Here is a 20,088-nt window from a genome sequence, read left to right as displayed (position 1 = left end):
GTAGCGGGGGCGCAGGGCGGGGGCGCGCGGCCCCGCCCCCGGCCCGCCCGCATGACGGTGCGGGTTCTGCCGGAGCCATGAGCTACGACCGCGCCATCACCGTCTTCTCCCCGGACGGCCACCTTTTCCAGGTGGAGTACGCGCAGGAGGCCGTGAAGAAGGGCTCCACCGCGGTGAGTCAGCGCGGGTTGCGGGGCGGCGGGTGAGCGGGGCCCGCGGCGGGGCCTGCGCCGCGCTGCGCTGCCGGCCTGGCGGGCCCCGGGCGTGCGGGCCCGGGCGGCGCTGGAGCGGGACCGGCTCTCAGTGACATTCCCTGCGGTCCATCGGGCTGGATACCGCATATGGAGCTGCCTGGCAGCCCATCGCTGTCTCCTCCGCGGTGTGTGGCGCTCAGGAGCCCTGACAGGCCTCTAGGGATCCTCTCCTGTGTTGGTCTGTATGTGGTGAAAATAGTGCTTTGTGCTTGTTCACGATGCAGATTCCCAGTGGATTGGGAAACATGTCGGTAAAGGCAAGCAGAAGTACTTTTCTGCCTCGCAGTTTCCACTTGTCCCAAGCTTTTGCTCTGTGGAAGTTTTATTTCATTTGGGGGAGGAGAAAAAAAGTATTAATTTGCAAATGACATTATATTAATAATTTCAATATATTGTAATAATAATCGTATTATTTAACAACAAGTTGTAATTGCAACAAGTAATAATTGTGTTTTTAATTCTAATAAGTATTAATTTCCAACAGCAAAAAGCAAAACGTACCACCTTTGGGATGGGAATGAATCTAACAAGACTTAGTGCCAAATAGGCTCTTCTTTCCTTTCCCACAAATTAAAAATACTTTAAAAGTGGAGCCAACATCCAGTATAACCCACTTCTGTCTCGTCTCTTGTTGAGCTCAATGTTTTTGGAAACATCTGTAACATGCTGACAGTAGGGCCATAAGAAAAAATGATTCCTGTAATCTTATGAGAAACAGTGGGAGTGAAGGTGAAAGGTCAGGCAGTTTTCTTCTTCCGTGGTGTTGCAAAAGGTGTATTCAAAGTATAAATTAGGACATTAGGGCAGCTACTGAGAGGCAGCTATAGATGCTACTTGGTCTGATGTTCAGTGGTTTGGGCTCTGAGTTGAGCAGTGCCACTGGACTGGTGGGATTTTCCTTGTTGGTCCTGGTACTGTGGCTGTGGAAACACTGATGGTGGAGTTGGGGAGGAGAGTTGGAACATATCTCTTGGGAGTCACAGGGATTTAAATTGGTATAAACTGATGATGAAATTGCACCCTGAAATCCAATGCAATATTTGTTACATCAGTTCTGCCTCCTGGTTGAGGCAATGAATGGGAAATTAAATCCTGCCTTGGGGGGGTTGTGTTGGGTATTTACTACTCATTTAAGTAAAGCCTTCTGGGATTTCTGGACCTGCTTAACTCCTTTTACTTCTTTTCGTGCATTGAAGGTTGGAGTAAGAGGGAAGGATATTGTTGTCCTTGGTGTGGAGAAGAAGTCTGTGGCAAAACTCCAGGATGAAAGAACTGTACGGAAAATCTGTGCTCTGGATGACAATGTCTGCATGGCTTTTGCAGGTAAATGGTCCCTTCGGGGTTTTTGGCACTTATTGGGGCACCTTTGGGTGTGTTTGTGGATTCTGAGAATATAAAATACTGGGCATAACTGGCTGAGGACTGTAAGAAGCAGTTTATTTCCACGGTTCCTAATTATAAAAGTAGCCTGGTGTATGGATAGAGGCTGGCAATGATCTGATGACAGGAAGTGCATAAACCAAAGTAAAAGCTCCTCTGTTTTAGTTCAGAAGACTTCTTCTGCATGAACAGCTCTGGATTTGAAGCATAAATATTCTAGTTCCACATTCCTCCTGTTCCACGTGCCTCGAATTCCATTGTTCAAAGCTGAAACAGGGGGTCTGAAAATTTAAAAAAAAATACATAGATTGAGAGAAAATGTGTTTCAGGAGGTTTCTCTTCACGTAGTTTAGACTCTTTGTGGTAGTAATACTTTTAAGGGTAGATCTGATTTAACTGAGTAAAACAGTGGGATTTAGGTTTATTGTGCAGGAGTGAGAGGCTCAGCTCCTTCCCCTGCCTTGCTCCCTTAGCCAAGGGCTGGGATACATGGGGGGGGTCACAAACTTGAGTAAAAGTTCTCTAATAAAAACAAGTCTGTAAATTGAGAATGGCAGCATTAGGTAAAAAGTAAAATAAGAAATAAGTTTCTTTTTAATGTTTTTTCAAAGGGTCACTCCTTTTTGTTAGCTAGCATTGTGCTGCTGTAGCCTTGTCAACTAGACAAGATTTGCTGTGCAGATAGATAAAACTGGCTGATGAGGGGCTGCCTGAGGAATAAATGTGTGTGAGAATGGAGGTTGCTGATTTGCTGGGATATGGAATGCTGTCAGTAATATTCCCATTGGGTCAGAACTATGTGCATCTTCTAACTCAAACGTGGAAGCTGTAAACTGAGTCCCGTAGTTATTTTGGTACATCAGCCACTTTCTGTTGCCTTACAAGTGCTCCTGCCTAGCGAACCTGAGAGTGTGAGCTCTCCTTTGCTGTTTTCACTCACCCCATGGGCCTTTTGGGGCCAGACTGGTTGCGTTATGGGGTTGTTTCATGACTCTGAGGACGTGCTGTCGTTCCAGGGCTGACGGCCGACGCCAGGATAGTCATAAACAGAGCCCGTGTGGAGTGTCAGAGCCACAGGCTCACCGTGGAGGACCCTGTCACCGTGGAGTACATCACACGCTACATTGCCAGCCTCAAACAGGTACTTTGGCCAGCACAGGGGTGCTTAAAAAGGTGTCCTGGCCTGCTGTGTTACAGATGTTATGTGTAATTGTGAAGTTAGCTGATGTTACACATAATATACAACTTGTACTTGTAATGTGTAGTTTATAACGTGTGTAATATCTGACACTTCAGACTAAGTGTGTACAATGTCTGTCCTGGCCTCATTCTACTCACCTGGTAAAAATGAGCACAAAAAAACACATTGTGGATGTTTATTGGGAATGGGTCTTGTAGCAATAGAAGAGAAGGATTGAGTGCTGTTTGGTTTGGGGGGTTTGTTCATCCCAAGATAAAGAAATTAATTAGTGTTTGTAAGGAGAGCACAGCCACTTGTGTTATGTCATCAGAAACACTCTGCTCATCTTCAGTTCACTCCCAGAACAGTGGGACTGGGTGACTGTCAAACCTTTTCATGGCTCCTTGGAGTTTTTCCTCCTGCTAAGCCATTGCAGGGAGGGGCAAGAGGGGAGCAAATTGGTGCAGTACTTAAATTGTTTTACATTTGATATTCATGAATTTAAAATGAATTGCAGTGTCAAAATATGCCCAGCTGCATTCTGTGAGAAAATGATTTATTTGCCAGTGTATTAAACTGATTTTCAGCCGCTAGTGGGGATTAGATAAAATCTAATTTACTTATGCACAGCCATGTGCTGGTACAGTGGTGATGGTAATAGTGTGATTCTTGTAATAATCACTGTTCTGCCAGAGCAGGCACCATCTCCCAAAGTTTCACGTTGTTCCTTTACAGTAAATCTCACGTTTGTGTCTTTGTTCCGGCACATCCATCATTTTATCTCAAACTGTTACAAACACACACTTGGCCCAGTTCCTGCTGCCACAGTGCTGTAGATCAGCCCTCCTGCTTCTGGTGTGTGACGTGGCAGTGACTTTGCTGACAGTGTCACAGGAGTGCTGTGGCACAGGCTCCAGTGTAACCTCCGTACAGCCACGGAGCTGCCCTGCATGGAATTGTTGCAACTTGCTGGTGAGACCTGCCTTTGTGTTCAGGTGTCCCTCATCCTTTCTTTTGGCTTCCTAAGCACGCTTGTGTCACAGCAGGACTGGCAGAAGTGGCTCAGGGTGATGGTTCTGGTAGCTGTCACCAGGGGTAGGAACAGGGGCTGGACAGGAACCACCCCTCACTTGCCCCCCTTAGGGGTTCTGTGAGGTAGAGTCCTGCCTTTAACAGGGAGATTGGTAAGAGAGCCAGCTAAAAGTATTTCTGGTTGTGACTTCTCCAGTGTCTGCTTTGCACTCTAGAAATGTTTTCAGAACTGCTTCTGAGTGAGTGTCTGTCCCTTCCTGCTCAGAGGTACACGCAGAGCAATGGCCGCAGGCCCTTCGGGATCTCTGCCCTCATCGTGGGCTTTGACTTTGATGGGACCCCACGGCTGTACCAGACTGACCCCTCTGGCACATACCATGCTTGGAAGGTGAGTTGGTTCAGTCTCTTGTAGACATGGGATGAAATATTTGTGACTTATTGTCCCTTTTAAAGAGGGACTGGTGTGGAAAGGAGATCTTGCTGGCCAGATGGTACGGGCTCACAGCTGCAAAACCCCTTAATGATCAAATGTACTGAGAGTTGCAGTCTGCAGTTCAGCTTTCCTTGGGAAACCTTTTCCTGCTTCCCAAAAAAAACCCCAAAACCAACCCACCTGTGTGTGACAACTCTCTTTGTGTTTGACATGAGGGAAGCAGGATGTTCAGCCTCCTGAAAAATACACGGTAATCACAAAACAGCTTCAGATTATGTAATTGTACAACTTGTATTTCTTGCTTATACTGTAAATGAGATCTCTAAAATCCCATTCATTGTCTTTTTCCCCTTAATGTTTCCAGGCTAATGCCATTGGCAGAGGAGCCAAATCTGTGCGTGAGTTCCTGGAGAAGAACTACACTGATGAGGCCATTGAAACGGATTGATCTGACTATTAACTTGTCATCAAGGCTCTTCTCGAGGTGAGGCTCCTCCACATCCCTTGTGTGCTTTTTCACTGGGTGTCCAGATCACTTCTTACATGTGAATATGGGAAAATCTTCATGGCTGTCCCAGGGAAGTACCACAAAGGATCTCTGAGAGCTGTTGCTTGTGGGTGTGGAATTAAATTCAAGGTTCGAATATTTGGGGTAACAATATCCATAGTTTACACGAAGAACTTACCAGCAGTTCTGGGGAGGAAAACAGACTTCATTCTGGGCACCAAAGATGTGTGAAACACACACTGAATATGATAAGGTGTAGAAATATCCCAGGTCAGGTGGTGGGCTGAGGTGTTCTGGTGTTCTCCAGCCACTGAGGGCACTGGCATCAGCGTGAAGACCCTCATGTTTTGAGAGTCACACTGCTGCTGGCATCAAGAGCTTAGAGCTAAGGAGTAAAATACTCCCCATCCATATCTGTTCTCCTTCCAAGGAGAGCTGAAAGGGGTTTGTTGGAATGAATTACTGGCCAGGCTCCTAATGCCTCCCTGTGCCTCTCAGGTGGTGCAGTCTGGTGGGAGAACATCGAGCTGGCGGTCATGCGACGGGAGCAGCGCCGCTGAAGGTAAGGCCTTTCTTTGTTTGCTTCTCTCCCTTTGAGCCTGGCTCTGATACTGTCCTTGTTGATCTGCCTTAACTCCCAGCCCTTAATTCATATTCTGCACTGACAATACTTCAGTTTATTCTTAGTGGCCAAGGAATGTTGTTGTGTCTGCAGCAGGTACCTGCCTCGGGTAAACAGTTAACGTTCTTCCCATCGCAGAACTAGAATCGCTTCCATAAATGCCTCTGAGTTTATTGGTGTCTTGAGGGTCACCTGTGTTTCTCTTTTAGATCCTAAACCCTGAAGAAATTGAGAAGTATGTCGCTGAAATTGAAAAGGAAAAGGAAGAAAACGAAAAGAAAAAACAAAAGAAAACATCATGATGAATGAAATGCAACTGCTTAGCTGCTTGTTTTTAATTCGAGTGATGGGTTTTTCTGTATAGACATGTAGGCATTCCACTTACTCATACTGTGCCCTCTTGAGACCTACAATAAACCTACTGATTTTTTTTTTAAAGCTGTTATTTAAAAAAAATCTGTCTGTTCCTTGGATTTTAATTACCCAGGATGATTTGCTTGGCTACAGAACAGCAGCAGTGACCCATTAAAGGACAGAGACTTTGCTTGCATGTTTTTCCCTGGACACTTCACTTTGTTTAATGGTTCTTTTCTGCACTGTCTCAGTTCTCAGCGTCTCCCTTTATGTTTTTTTAAGCAGCTGTCTTGAGGGTTGTGTTATGGCCTTGACAGAACTAATAAGGAGTTAGGGAAGAAAAAGCCCAAATGGCATCAAGGTGAAAGGGCTGAGTCTGGACACAGGCCTTGCAGCAGCTTGTGACAGCAGGTGTGTGTTTTACTGCTGAAGGATGGGACAGAGATGGTGGGGCTGTGTTTTGGGAGTCAGCAGGGGAAGCCACTGCTGCAGGCACATCCCCAGGGCAGAGCTGCATGACTTGGTGCTTCCACTGACCGTGCATGGCTGGTGGGTCAGAATAAAGCGTTGCTGTTGTGATTGCCCACGAGGGATTCGTACACTGGGAACTAAATAACTACACCCACTGTTACATACAACAGAGCTGAACCATAAAGCTCTACTCCTTTCATTTTTTGCCTTCACATCCTTCCTCTCTACTTCTAACACCTGGAACTTTGAAGTTAAAAAAGCTACATTTGGTTCCTTGTACAAGTCACCACAATCATTCCTCTCATTGGGAGTCCTCCCTGGGGAAGCCCACAGGGCTGCAGCCGAGCCCCCAGAGCAGCCTTCCACAGGGATGAGTGCTCTTGGGAAGAAGGGCTCAGGGGTAACAAGCCCTGGGGCTGAGCCACAGCAACCTGTTCCCTCACTGCTCCCAGGCAGCAGGACACTGGGCTCAGAGGCTGGAACACATCCATCCATAGGACACAAACTTCAGCAATGTCAGTAACAATGACGTGTCTTATGCCTGGGATCTGAGGCTTTCCTGTGGAAACAAGGGAATTGCTGCCATTCAAATAAAAAGGCACAGTTAATGGGGGTTAATGGTGATTACACAGGAGCAATGATTTCTCAGTTTGCCTCAGCCACCTCTGGAAGGGCAGTGGACTGGCAGCACGATACCACCTCCACACTTGGAGCCACACTGGCTGCTTCAGCAGCAGAGAAAGCAGAGGCTCTCAGCAGCTCCAGAGCCCCTTCAGCACCCCTTGTTTCACAGGTGAGCCCAGGTCCTTGCAGCAGCAGCACTGCACTTGCAGCAGGCTCCAGGTGAGCCCCAGCAGCCCAGGGACTCAGCTCCACACAGGCTGGGGTAACAGAACCCTCATTAGGCTGATCCCCCCAGCACAGGAACCAGGGCGACATTAACAAGGAGCAGTGCCTGGATTTGGGTGTTTTGAGCCCTTTTCCAATGCTGTGTAGCACTTCCCAGGCTTGCCAGAGCTCTGCAGCCAGGTCTTCTCCAGCTTGGCATGGAGCCCCAAGGACAGGCACCCGGCAAGTGGGAGGGAGTGATGTTACCGAGCTACGCACAGAACAGAGGTGGAGGGAAACATTAAACATTTACATGTTTATTATAATTACAATTTACATTACTCCAAAGAGCAGCCCCACTGCTATGTTCTAATTCTTAGCAATAAAGTCCTACAAAAATAAATCCAAGCTTTTACAGTAACCTAGGTCAATGCATAACTAAAAAACTCGAGCTATGTAAGGGGTTCAGTCATCAAGGTGCTTTTTCAACAAAATTCCCTACCAACCAAAAACGGGACACATGCCTATAGCAATTTAACTCACTTATTCATGCAAACAAAGGTAAGCCCTCCCTCCCAGCCCTCTCCCCACATACAGATTTTTAAAAACAAAAGAAAAAACAACTAAACTATTTACAGTATGGGGGTATAGAGGAAAGAAATTAAACATGCCCATCTGTTAAGCTTCATTATAATGGACTTCCATCCCTAGCTGAATGAAAACATTCCAAAGTGTTCCACCACAGTCTACTAGAGTACAGAGAACTGTTTGCATTTGGTGCTGCCTCCAGCGAGGTACAAACCGAGGCAACAGGTCAGAGCTTTGGGTCTCCATTGCCAAAAACTCTGCACTGAGCACACGAGGGGACACTCACTGCTCCCGTCCCACACGCTATCCCCATGCTCCACCCAGGAGCTCCAAGCCCCCGAGGCATTCCCAACCCCCCTTCAGCTCGAGGGAGAGCCTCGGTTCTGCAGTACCTCCAGCCCAGCACCAGCCCACAAACAGCTGTACAGTCAGTTACACTACTACATGATCAACACTCCAGTATTCCCAAGTGACAATATACACAACTCCTCAGCACCAGGAATCCATTCCTCCAGATACCAAGTGCTGCTTCACACCTGCTGCCAAGAACTGTGAGACCAGCAGCACCAAAGAATCCATTTGGTTACTCAGAACAAAACAAATTGTAGCTGGTTTATTTTGAGTGAGCTTTGGTTCCGTGTTAAAACAGCATGATTTATCTTCTCCAGGGTTCAGAAAAGGAGTCTGACTTTGAGCTTAGACTACACCAGCCTTTGAGAGACCCAGAAAGAAGAACTGTGTAAGTTAGTCTGCACTTAAAAAATACACACACACACACAAAAAAAAAGACACCCTGAAGAAGGTACCCCTGAACACATTCCCTCTTCCAAAGAATATTCCAGCTGACTGTTGCTGGTCCAAAAATAAGTCCAGAATATAAGCAGTAGTACATGAAGTTCTGTCACTTGAGCTGAGACAGTAAACAATATGAACCATTTTCCCACGTTAGTGCAGCAGTTGGTTGTTTTCTTTCTATGTACAGTTTCACCCTCTCAGGAGAGATGTTCAAACCTATTTGGAAAAGAGGTAGAATTAGATTTGATATCATGGAGATCTTCTCCCAAGAGAAAGAAAAGCAGCAAAACTCACAATCCTGTATCAAATGAAATGCTTAGCTAGAAAGGATCAGCTCAAGCAGCTCCTGCTTTCTCAGACAGGTGAGCCCAAGAAATCAACAGCACAATCAGCATGTTAAACACCAAGTTAAACCACTCCTATCTCCTCAGAAAGATCAATCAGATCCAGTAAGGAACAAGTCTTGATATATCCATGAAACTCGAGAGCAAAAGAGGCTGCACAGACAGTTCAGGTAAGGAATAAGAGACAAACCTGGTTCAGAGACAGTATTTACTCTTGCTAGAGCACTTGCCTCTGAAGTTACACTCTGCCAGTACCAGCTCTGTGAGTGGTTTGGTTTCTCCTTGCTGCTCCACTCCCCCTTCCACCTCGAAATCCACCTCGAAAGCTGCGGCCACGCAGGAACCGTCCAGACACCCCGAACGTCTCTGTATTGAGCTTCCTTTCCTCAGCCCACGTGGTGCGCCTGGAACTGAACAAGGCTGTGTTCAGGTTCAACACAAACATTCAAGAGCCACCAGCTCTCCCCAGTTGTGTTGAGCTGAGTTGCAACAAGAGCCAGCTGCAGCACACACACACATTCAAGCCCTCTGCAGAAACACTGCCAAGGGAATCCCTCATGCTGACACTGAAGGGATGTCTGACTTCTCCAGGCACTTGATAACATCAGTGTCAGCAGTGAAAGCTGAAGCTTTCCCTTCATATTCCCAACATTTAACTTAATGCATTTCCACAGCCAGACCTGACCTCCTCCCTGCCCCAGCTCCAGGCTTAGCTCACTCCTGTCTGCCCGCTGCACCTTCAGCACAGCATGACCCTGATGCCTCCTCTCCCACGAGCCAGATAAGGAATTTGTTTAAAATCAATGGGTTCAAAGTCAGTACTGGGAAACAAAACTGGAAATTCCTGTATCATCATTTCGGCAAGTGCATCATTATGAGCTGAAATGCTTTTTGTCTGATCCCACTGCATGAAGGCTGGTTAGGATTACTTGTGAGCCACCAAATGCATGGCAATACTCCCTTTTAAATCCTGTTTTGCTGACTTTCTTGCATTCTGAAAATTTTAAATACTTTTAAACCATGTCACATAGATTATGTTTAGAACTTTATGCCTAAAATTCCATTTAAAACCCAAGCCTTTAGAAAACACTCACCTCGATTTCAGTTCTGAAGAAATGTTGTCAAAGAAAGACTTGGATTTATCATAATAGCAGTTGGGCCCCAGCAGATCCTCCTCTGCATTACCATCATTGTTTTGGGTTGCCACTCCAGGGTCCCCTTTTTCTTCCCCCGTCTCTGCTTTGTCATCTGAAGATAATGAAATGTATTACACTTCCTTGAGGCACACTGCAGAGCCATCTGTTCTCTTGCTCCCTCAAACAAGATTTGAGATGTAATCATGCAGTTTCTCAGAATGAGTTTGTCTATGCAGTGTTTACTATCTCAGCAATTCATATTTAATGAAGACACAAACCTTTAAAGTTTAGTTTCTTCTTGAATTCTTTATCAAGTTCCTCTCTGTTGAATTGTGCATTTGCACTTTCAAAGTCAAAGTCACCTTCAAACTTTATTGTATTTTCCTTCACAGTAGTTGGTCTGTTTTGTCCTCTAGAACGGTTTCTGGTTCTCCTGTTTCCTGAAAGCAGGAGAGTTTAAACACTGGGTAACGCACAGGGAGGTTACATGACTTGCTCAAGATCAGAGGAAACCAGGGATAGAACTCAGGAGTTTCTGGCTTCCAGTCCTGTGGTTAGGCCACACCTCTTTGAAAGCAACTTCTGAATTTGGCTGTAGAAGACACATTACAGCAACACTTTAACTTTCTGAGCAGCATTCCTGGATGTCAGTCTTACCAGTAAGACAGAGTGCACCTGACTCTCCTTCCAGAGCACAGAGAGGAAGTCAGAACAGCTATTACAGCAGGAAAATCTGAGGGAAGTGGGGAAAACTATCTTTCCTGTCTGCCTTTCACCTGCAAGCACAGCACTGTAACTACCCTACAGACTTGTTACGATGGCAAAAAGGAGGAGCTTTCAGAAAATCCACCCAAGGCTCATCTACCCACAAAGGGAGCTTGTACTTCATATTGTACTTCTGGTTTCCAACTGAAACACTATCCACTCCTTTTAGGAAAAGCTATAAACTGTTCTACACACAAATTAGTTTGAAGACCTGAGAGTCTGAAGTTTTGTTTCCTGTCTTTTCTCATTTTGCTTGGGCAGAAACATCTCCTTGAATTTCACTTTCTTCTGACCTGTGCTTACATTGCCATTGTGAGATAAGATCTCTGCTCTATGGAAGTGAGAGCTCCATAGTTCCTCTCTGTTATAAAAACTCCAGAAAGTCTTAAACAAGACTGCCCTTCCCAGTAAAAATACTTGAGGTTTCAGAGAAATCCAGTTGCTGCTGCCAACTCACAGCATCGATTTTTACAACATAGCTTCAGTTTTCTAGAAAGACCGCTAGAATTCCGTCCCTGAAACACTCTGAACTTCTGAACACTCCAGGACCTGTTTTGTTAACGAAGCATCTCTGGATACCCAAAGCCTTATCGAGCTTTATTTTGCTCTCAGTCTTCTGTCAGATAATCCTTCCCTGAAGTTAACACCACTTGCCTTTAGATGATAACATGACTGTTCGGTGTCAGCTTAACCTACCCGATCTTCTCCTTTGAGGTCTTCTGTTCTCATCATTCACCTGTCCTTGGGTTTGCACAGGTGTTGCCTGAACTGTATCTACTAAACAAGAAGGATAAACTTAACAAAGGAGCAGGAGAACAAACCCAAAGCAGCTCAGTCCTGCAGTGCACCTCTGCAGGATGCCACGATCCAGCCCTCAGAGCTGAGGTGGTGCTCACGTACCGCTCGCCTTGCTGTTGGCCGGCGGAACCTGCCGGGCACCGCGCGGAATCCCCGGAGTCACCTTCACTGGGGGCAGCTTTGGGGAATTCACACTGTCCACTGGGCCGGTCTGAACAGCCTGTTCCACCATGGGGCTTTTGCGGACTGGGTGAACAGAAGGAAAGCCAGCACCTGGAAGAAATCCCAGTGACTAAGTGCCTCTTGGAAAACGTGCCAACACCACTCAAACCCTGCCCACTTCTATGGAGAAACGGTTTGGTCAAGAATTACTCAAAGCCTTGAGTGTGAATCATTACAGGCTAAGTTTCAGTGCCACATACTCTAGGCAAGGCACCACTGCCACACAAGTCATGGCTCTCAAATCCAGAGCCTCAGTATCAGGAAATCTACCCCTTTATTTCTTAAACCAAGTCAGACAAACATCAGATAACCAAGCCAGGTCAGTCTCTCAGACAGTTTATACCAAAATATAATTTCTAGGTGTATCCTTGGTTATGCAGGATTGTAGTTTATACGATAATAGTTAAATCTGAAACAAAAAGCCATCATTTTGAAACTGTTCAAGCAAGTTCCCCACTTTGTCAAAAAAGTCTTGCAGCAAACACTTAAGCACCTCAGCTATATCCCCTTTTGTAAGCTGCTTTTAGAGGTTCTTCAAATTCAGTGCTTATTGTTAAAGCTTTCAGACAAAGAAAACCTGAAACCAGACCAGGATCTCAAAGTTACCCTTTTAAATTCCTTCTTGGTCAAGGCCAAAGTGTTACCAAGACTTCTGTTGCTCTTCCATCCAGGCTTATTTATTCACACTACAAAACACGTAAATACTTTTCATGGTTTGGTATACCTTACACCAATTATATTAAAAAGTGACAGTCTTCAGTACTCAGAAGAAACACTGCATTCTAGGTTTAATTAGAATGTTTGGAGTACTACAGGTTTATGTAATTATGCATAAGAACCGCTTGGAAGCAAAGTTTAACTGAATATATTAAAAGAGCAAGAAAAGTGAAAAGCTGAAGAGTACACACAAACCAAGCCACTGACACTTCTGGGTCACCCAAGTCCACATGAGATATACCCAGTAGGTTACATCATGCAGGTTCCCAGTTAATGTACACCTGGAAAACTTGCAAGGAAGACAGACATATCCTAAGGATTATTCAGCAGGACAAAGCTGGTGTGCAAGTTTAACATGACAAAGTTTCAAAGTTTAGCCAGAATACTGAGAAACGGATAGATGGCCAAAACCAGAGAGCTAGTAAAAAGCTTCATGCCAACACAAGCATACATGCTTAAGCTAAAAACAGATGAAACTAATTACCATGTTTAAATGCAGGCTGCACCTGGTCTCTGCTCTGAGGATGGTCAGTCTAGTATCTCTACCCAGCCTCCTTTAAATGTTTTACACACAGAAGCAAGCACCCAGAACTGTTATCTCAGCTACCCAGGACTCAGGAATTGCTTACTGTTAGTCATGCTTTACTAACTAGGAGTGTGGACAAGGTACAGTGCCCCATCATGCAGGAAATCTATCCTGACGTTTCCTCAGTCACAGAAATACTCCTAAATTTTCAAATAACCTGGGTCTCTAACCACAAGACCACCCACAGTTTATGCAGTGTGCTTGTCTTTCCAGGAAAGGCTAATTTATTGCTCACCCAATCCCTATGGTGACACATGTTCCTGGACAGGATGCAGCACACTAACATCCTTAAACTTCACCCCTCTCCTGATACTTACACAAGAGGATCCACTGTCATGAATTTTTCCTTTCTCCTGTCTCTCTAATTGGTAATTCTAGGACAGGAGGAGTAATACTTCATGTAATGGAAGGCAAAAAAAGCTGAGAACTAGTTCTACTGGCATTACCCATATGAGCACCATCATTCTAGGAGGGGTTAACAAGAACAGAGTGTTTGCAAGTGCCATGCAGTTCTTCCAAATATTTGGAGTCCTCAAACTGCTGTTACCCTTGGAAGAGAGCTGATGGGGCTCTGAAGACATGTCAGGCTCTGAAACAGGTTGTGGAGACGGAGAAGAACTAGGGCTGGAAGCAGCTGCTGATGCTGGAGGGCTTACCAATTTCTCTGAAGAGATAGAGGGAAGAAGAGAAAGCAAAGATATATGGATAAGATACTAGGTAGTGAAACATCTGAAGGACTTGGAAAGAGGTACAAGAATCTCTAGAACAGCACCAGAGCAGCTTATTTACAGTCCTCTCTGGGAATACAAGTTCTTTTTACATGCGATGCACATGTAAGGTGTGTCAGATTAAAAATGAACTGGCCTCAACTGTTAGGTATTCACATTACTTTCAGAAAGAAACTTGAGCTATTTATTTTGTTTCTTTCCTGTGCATGTGTGTGTGCACGTGTAAGTGAAACACAGGCCTCCTTGTAGTACAATCATTGCACAAAGTTAACTACTTATTCACAGCCTGACACTTGGCAAGGAGCAGGGTATTAGTCACTGTTGTTTTCACAGTAGGTGCATTACAAGGACTGAACCTTTATTCTAGCAAGTAAAGTTGTTACTTACCTAAACCTAAGGAAGCTGCATACTGCTGGCTAAGCAAAGAGCTGGCAGCAAGCTGGCTGTAAGGTGGCATACCTCTAAACGGGCTGTAAGGCACATGTGGCTGAAAGGATGATGTAGAGGCAGAGCCCAGTGAAGACTGTAACAAGACAAAGTACATTTCCATTTACAGTGTCCAGAAGTCAACTTGCTTTGGCAGTGATTCTCTACTTCATGTACAGCAATACTAAAGCTTAAGCAAATACTCAGAAGGGTTAGTTTACCTCTTTATGATTTTCCTGCATTCTCAGCTAGTTCTGGCTTTTGTTGACTGAAGTCTTTAATGCTGCTGCTATTTTAAACATTACAACAAAATTCAGGATGCTTCAAACAAGCTGAAGATTCCTGGAGACACTGACTGGCCTTCATTTTTTTTAAGTTTTTACCAAAATCCAGTCCTCCAACACCAATGTTTTATGACAGTTTTCTAGCAACAACTTTGGGCTAACTTACTTGGACAATGGCAGGATCTTGTGGCAGAGTATGTTGAGCTTTTGGAGGTTCACAGACAGTGATGTCTTTGATGTCACTTCCTCGAAAAATAATGTATTCATAGATTTCTTCTCTCGGAGGAGCCGGTCTGTCTGTGGGCCGGTCCTCGGTACCGAAGGATCGCACTGGAGCATTGGGAAATGACTGTTAGTGCAGGGTTACCACTGCAGCACTGAGCAAGTTAAGATTTATGCAATTAAAAAGTACTCCTGTAACACTTGCCAAGCGTAAAAACAACAACAACAACAAAGGTTACCTCCAGAACCCTGAATCTCCCTCTCGCACATCTGTTCCCTCAAATGCCAACTTTTTCAGCAGCCTGCACAAACAGTTTTGTTTACATCAAGCTGTGAAGGTAAAGACCATAGACCAGCTGGAGTGAAGAATCCTACTCCACACCCGAGGACTCACCCACAGTGCTGTACTGCCATACTCCCCTTCCCTCCCCAGCACCTGTTTCATGCAGGCATTCAGCTCCACACAACTGCAACACACCAGGGGAGAGGCCCCTGAAGCAGCAGGGGGAAATCTCAGAAGGCTTTAGAGCTCAAATTTGCACCTTTGTTTTCATATATTTATTATGCAGATAAAGCTTTATCAACGATAAGAACTTCCTATTAAAATTCCCTCTCTACTCCATGTCACCATTTTTATGATTAATATGACTATAAAGCAAGCTTTTAGTGATAAATCTAAAACCTTAGTGCCTGGGGAGGCTTTACTGAGTCCCAGCTATCAGGACACTTGAGCAGGCAGTAACCAGCGATGTTACACCTTAGAGTGGAAAGAAGGCTTCAGCTGACTGTGGTAGCTACCAGGTAAAAGCATAAATTAATTTGAGCCATTAATGGTGCAGAGGTCAGACTGATTTACTGGACTGTTGGCACAGGAAAGCAGATGGCACAGTTGTATTAAACACTGACATGTGAAAGCTCGAAACTTCGTCCCCAAGTTACAGAAGCTCACCCAGTTCACTAGTCTAGCTCTGCTTTGTCTTCATGAGGCCTTGCCAGTTTGGATAAACACCAGCACATGCTGGTTTATGCACACTGTCTGCCAATGAAAGAATTCTGTACTGGAGTTCCATCAATTGCTCCTAACAGGTTACCACAGAAATACTGAAACCACTCTGCCAGGACACGCCACAATTCCTGCAGTACCTTTACAAGTTCCATCCTTAACAGACCTTTCACAAGCACCTGCCATGGCACAGTCTGTGGTGACATGCCAGCCAGCTGCCACTCCCAGTGCACAGCTGGAATGATACAAGTACAGACAGCCCTGCCACATGGATGACAGGGGACACCACAGCTTCCCTGGAAAAAGGGCACCAAAAGTGGATCCACTGAACCCCGGTGTGCTGAGCACCCCCAGCACACCATACTGCTGCTAACTTACTAGGAACTTGTAGGCAGGGATTCTCAAGAGTCCTGTTCTGAGACAAACAACTGTATCCAGGTGGTGCATCCACTCAAGCAGCAGTTAGTGCTGCAAGTGCTTTTCACCCCTCTTAGTATGTAGGTGAGCTCCCAAGGAGCAGGTCAGTGCCAGACTATCCCTACCACACTGCTCAGCACCTCAACTGGCACCTAACAGGAAGGGCATCTTCCCTGGTGCAAGGACAAGCTGTCAGTCACTTCCTTTGAATGGCCATCTTCCATGAATTCCTAGAGTAAATAACCTCTCCAAGTTATTTTAGATCTCCAGCTGCTGTTTGATCATATTACAGCTGTAACCCAGTCGACTAGAAGCAGATGATAAACTGAAATAAATGCTTGTGGCCTTTTGGACATGAACTGTACCACTGACACCCCGGCTCAAGATCAGATTATTACAGCATACAGTTCATGGCAAGACATGCTAAGGGTATCCAGGGACTACTGCAGCATCCCAGGGCAAACTTGGAAAGCACCACAATCAGCCCATCAACTTCCACAGGAACAAACACATGACCTACAAAGCCCAAGGCTCTCCAAGCAGCCTCTGACTTGGCTGGTCCCAAGGTTTCTAACCAAAAAGGTGGAAAACCATGTCCTCGTTGTAGACAAAACAGCAGTGAGGGCACGTGAGAGAGTTGTAGGAGTTGAACTTGCCTGTCCCTGCACCTGAAATGTTTAACTGTTTCTGGGACAGCACAAAGTGCAGCTTAAGTTCCTGCAGAGGTGGGAAGGGCTGTCTCCCACGGAGTTAGTGACTATTGCTTACAGATGAGCAGGAAATCAATCCCACACCACTGCAGCTCGTATTTTACAATGCAGTTACTATTCATGTAGGGGCTGTTGAGCTAGACCTCTGAAGGGGCAAGAAGCATAACAAGAGTGACTGGATGTCTGGAAAGCAGAGCTTACGTGGATATTTCTTGCTCAAACAGTCCAATTTCTTCAGACTTTTACAGGAGGGGGAGGAAGTTTCTGGTGTTCACTGCTGACAGGACAATAATGGGCCTAAGTTTCCTTTGTTTGCAATTTAAGTTCAGCATCTAACAAGACAGAGGACTTTCTGGTAGTGATTAATTAACACATGGAATCTCCACCATTTAAGATACTGTGCATGTGTTAAGATTTAACAAATATAAATCAATTGAAGTTAGCCTGCCTTTGAGTGAGAAGCTAAACCAGATTCCTTCCTGAGGTCTCTTTCAACCTAAATATTTCTTTATGTCACTTGAATGATAGAAGTCAAGACAGTGGCACTTATGTTACACACTGAAGCTGTTTAAGCCTTAAGCAGTTGCACCCAGGGCTTAACAACAATTTACTTTAACTGCATGTCAGTAATTCATGGCTCTTCTACCCCTTCAGAGTTTTAAACCACTGTCCCCCACCCCCCAGGGCTGATACTGCTACCCCCAACTTCAACACTGTTGCTGCGTTCATAATTCTGACCCTAATCTTGGTACAGAGCCTCTAAATTTGAAAAACCCCTCTGAGCTAAAATGAAAAGCAGGGTTTGTGCTGTGAAGTTCATAGAGCAGCACTTCAAGTGGGGACAAATTATATTCTCCATCTATCGTAAGAACTACTTCTTAGGCATTCCAGTTCATCAAAAACTGAACACTAAGAAACCAATAAATACAAGAACTGCCAGAAATCTTATCCAGAGCATGCACTTACATCACAAAGTACTTTAATCACACATGCCTTTGAAACACACCACTTCAGCTCTGAAGTAGCAAGTGCTCTGTGTAAGGCAGAACTATGTGAGGAACCATTTCTACTTGCTGCAGGGTCAAGGTGAAGACCTTCCTGCACGTACAGGAAAGGAACTGCATCCTTCCAGCAACCTCTTAAGTACTTCGAGCAAGGCACTAACATAAACAGCTCCATTTGTACAGTTAAATAAACAGCTGCACTCCTAGAGCAAAAGCAAACTTGAGAAAACTCAAGTTTTTAACTTCAAAATACATTCTAATAGGTGTCAAATAGTGCCCAACATCACATAAACATCATTACACAGGATAAACAGTGCGACAGAGGCCGCCTTGAGGGTAGTTGTGAATCTGGCAAGTCAGTGTCTCCTGCCACCAAGCAGCCTTTCAAAACAAAAGGTGTTTGTTTTGTGGACAACCCGGATGGGTGGCTGAAGGCAATGAAGAACGCGTGAACTTCCCAGCACAAGGAAGGACAAAACTCTGGGAAAAAAAAAGGGCTGATGGAGGTTAGCTGGAGTAGCCAAGCTGGACATGAAAAGCAGTGCAGAAATAAGATCGTGTTTGAGAGACTGAACAAGACAAGACAGGTTTTGCTGAGAGGAAAGATGGGAGTTCCCAGCACAGGTGACGACTGGATCCAAATGACACCACTTAAGGAGAAGATAAAGATCAGTATTTCTACAGGGAAACAAGATGCAAAGCCCCGATGAGGAGCCTGCAAGGTCGGCGGGGCCAGACCCATGTGCGGGTGCCCCACAGCGCTCCCACTCTCCTCACCTGAGCAGAGTCCAGCTATCGATCTCGGCACGAACAAAGACACACATCCACACCAACTCTGCTCCCCCCAGCGCCGGCCTGGGCCCTGCTGGAGCCGAGCCCCGACATACAGCCAGGCACGGCGGAGCCGAGCTCCGCACGGCGATACGGAGCGTCCCCTCCCCGGCCCCGACAATGGCACGGGGACCCGGCGCTGCCGGCAGCGCTTCCCCCGGGATCCCCCCGTGCGAGGCGAGCACCCCGGGCCCTGCCCGCCCCTCTGCCGCGGCCCCTGCCAGTGCTGACTCACGGGGAGCAGCAGCGCCGGGGGCTCGGGGCGGGCGGGCCCCGGGCCGCGCTCATTGTTCGGGGCACGGCGGCCCCCGCCGCGTCCCCTCCGCCCGCGCCGGCCTAGGCCCGCCCGCGCCCTCCGCAGGGCCCCGCCTCACCCTTGGCCAGCGCCACGGTGGAGTTCTCGGTGTCGATGGTGTAGAGGATGCCCTCATAGCGGATCTGCGCCTTGGAGATGAGGCTGATCTTGCTGCCGATGTAGGGGGTCCCCGAGCTCATGGCGCCGGCGGGGGGGTCCCAGGGGCGCGCGGAGCCGCCGCGCCGCCCACGCGCACTGCGGAGCGGGGACCCCGCCGCGCGCGCCTTATATAGGGCGGGGGGAGCCGGGCCGAGGGGGGGCGGAGGGGGCGGGGTGCTCTGCCCGCGCATGCGCCGACCGCTATTGACCAGACGGGAGAGACGGGGTCAGACGGGGAGGGGCGGGGGAACACCCGGGGCCCGCGTCACGTGACCAGCGCGAGCGAGGGTGCCACGTGCGCTGCGGGGCGGGGCGGGGCCAGAGCGGGGCGGGGCCAGGGCGCGCGCGGCGGTTCCCGCGCTGCCGCCGCTGAGGGGAGGGAGGGGAGAGCTGGGACGGTGACAGTGAGACACCGACCCTTGCGTGGCACTGCCCGTGTGACACTGCCCGCGGGGCACTGCTCCTTGTGTGGCACTGCCTGTGTGACACCGACCCTTGTGTGGCACTGCCTGTGTGACACTGCCCTTTGTGTTGACACTGCCCTTTGTGTGACACTGCCCGTTGTGTGGCACTGCCCATGTGACACTGCCCCTTGTGTGACACTGCTTGTGTGGCACCGACCCTCGTGTGACATTGCCCATGTGTCACTGACCCTCGCCCCTGTGGCACTGCCCCTTGTGTGACACTGCCCGTGTGGCACTGCCCCTCAACTCGTGTGTCACCGTTTCTTCACCCCTGTGCCATTGCCCCTCATTTCTGTGGCACTGCTCCTCCCTCCTGTGGAACTGCTTCTCACTCCTGTGGCACTGCTTCTCGCGTGTGTGTTACTGCCACTCATATGGCACTGCCCATGTGGCACTGCCTCTCACTCGTGTGTCATTGCCTCTTGCTTGTGTGGCACTGTCCCTCACTTGTGTGGCACTGTCCCTCATGTGTCACTGCCCCTCACTTGTGTGGCAGAGCTGCTGTCACATAACACATGGAGTGGGGATCATC

General features: G+C 47.1%; 2 protein-coding genes across 5 annotated transcripts; one reads left to right on the top strand and one right to left on the bottom strand.

The window, feature by feature from the left end:
- Positions 1–13: 13 nt before the first annotated feature.
- Positions 14–5,959, top strand: PSMA7 (proteasome 20S subunit alpha 7). Its single transcript, XM_032704898.1, is given in 9 exon segments — positions 14–173; positions 1,451–1,577; positions 2,651–2,775; positions 4,112–4,234; positions 4,644–4,763; positions 5,286–5,301; positions 5,304–5,338; positions 5,341–5,349; positions 5,619–5,959. Coding segments are annotated over 9 exon segments (744 nt in total). The 5' UTR covers positions 14–77; the 3' UTR covers positions 5,712–5,959.
- Positions 5,960–7,358: 1,399 nt separating this feature from the next.
- On the bottom strand, positions 7,359–19,234 carry LSM14B (LSM family member 14B). Of its 4 annotated transcripts, none has more exons than XM_032704949.1 (10): positions 19,013–19,234; positions 14,618–14,781; positions 14,129–14,264; positions 13,561–13,677; positions 11,591–11,761; positions 11,387–11,467; positions 10,204–10,365; positions 9,884–10,037; positions 9,020–9,199; positions 7,359–8,661 (listed from the first exon to the last, which is right to left on the bottom strand). In XM_032704949.1, the coding sequence occupies exons 1-9, from the start codon at positions 19,131–19,133 to the stop codon at positions 9,028–9,030; spliced, it is 1,278 nt and encodes a 425-aa protein (XP_032560840.1). In that variant the 5' UTR covers positions 19,134–19,234; the 3' UTR covers positions 7,359–8,661; positions 9,020–9,027. The 4 variants fall into 4 exon arrangements, with proteins under 4 accessions (XP_032560840.1, XP_032560841.1, XP_032560842.1 ...); XM_032704950.1 differs by having other exon boundaries at positions 11,387–11,464; positions 19,013–19,179; XM_032704951.1 differs by lacking the exon at positions 13,561–13,677 and having other exon boundaries at positions 19,013–19,190.
- Positions 19,235–20,088: the final 854 nt, after the last annotated feature.

This window comes from Chiroxiphia lanceolata, chromosome 17 (assembly GCF_009829145.1).
Source record: "Chiroxiphia lanceolata isolate bChiLan1 chromosome 17, bChiLan1.pri, whole genome shotgun sequence".
NCBI lineage: Eukaryota > Metazoa > Chordata > Aves > Passeriformes > Pipridae > Chiroxiphia > Chiroxiphia lanceolata.
The sequence above is the reverse complement of the archived record's forward strand: the minus strand, read 5'-3'. Positions and strand labels throughout refer to the sequence as shown.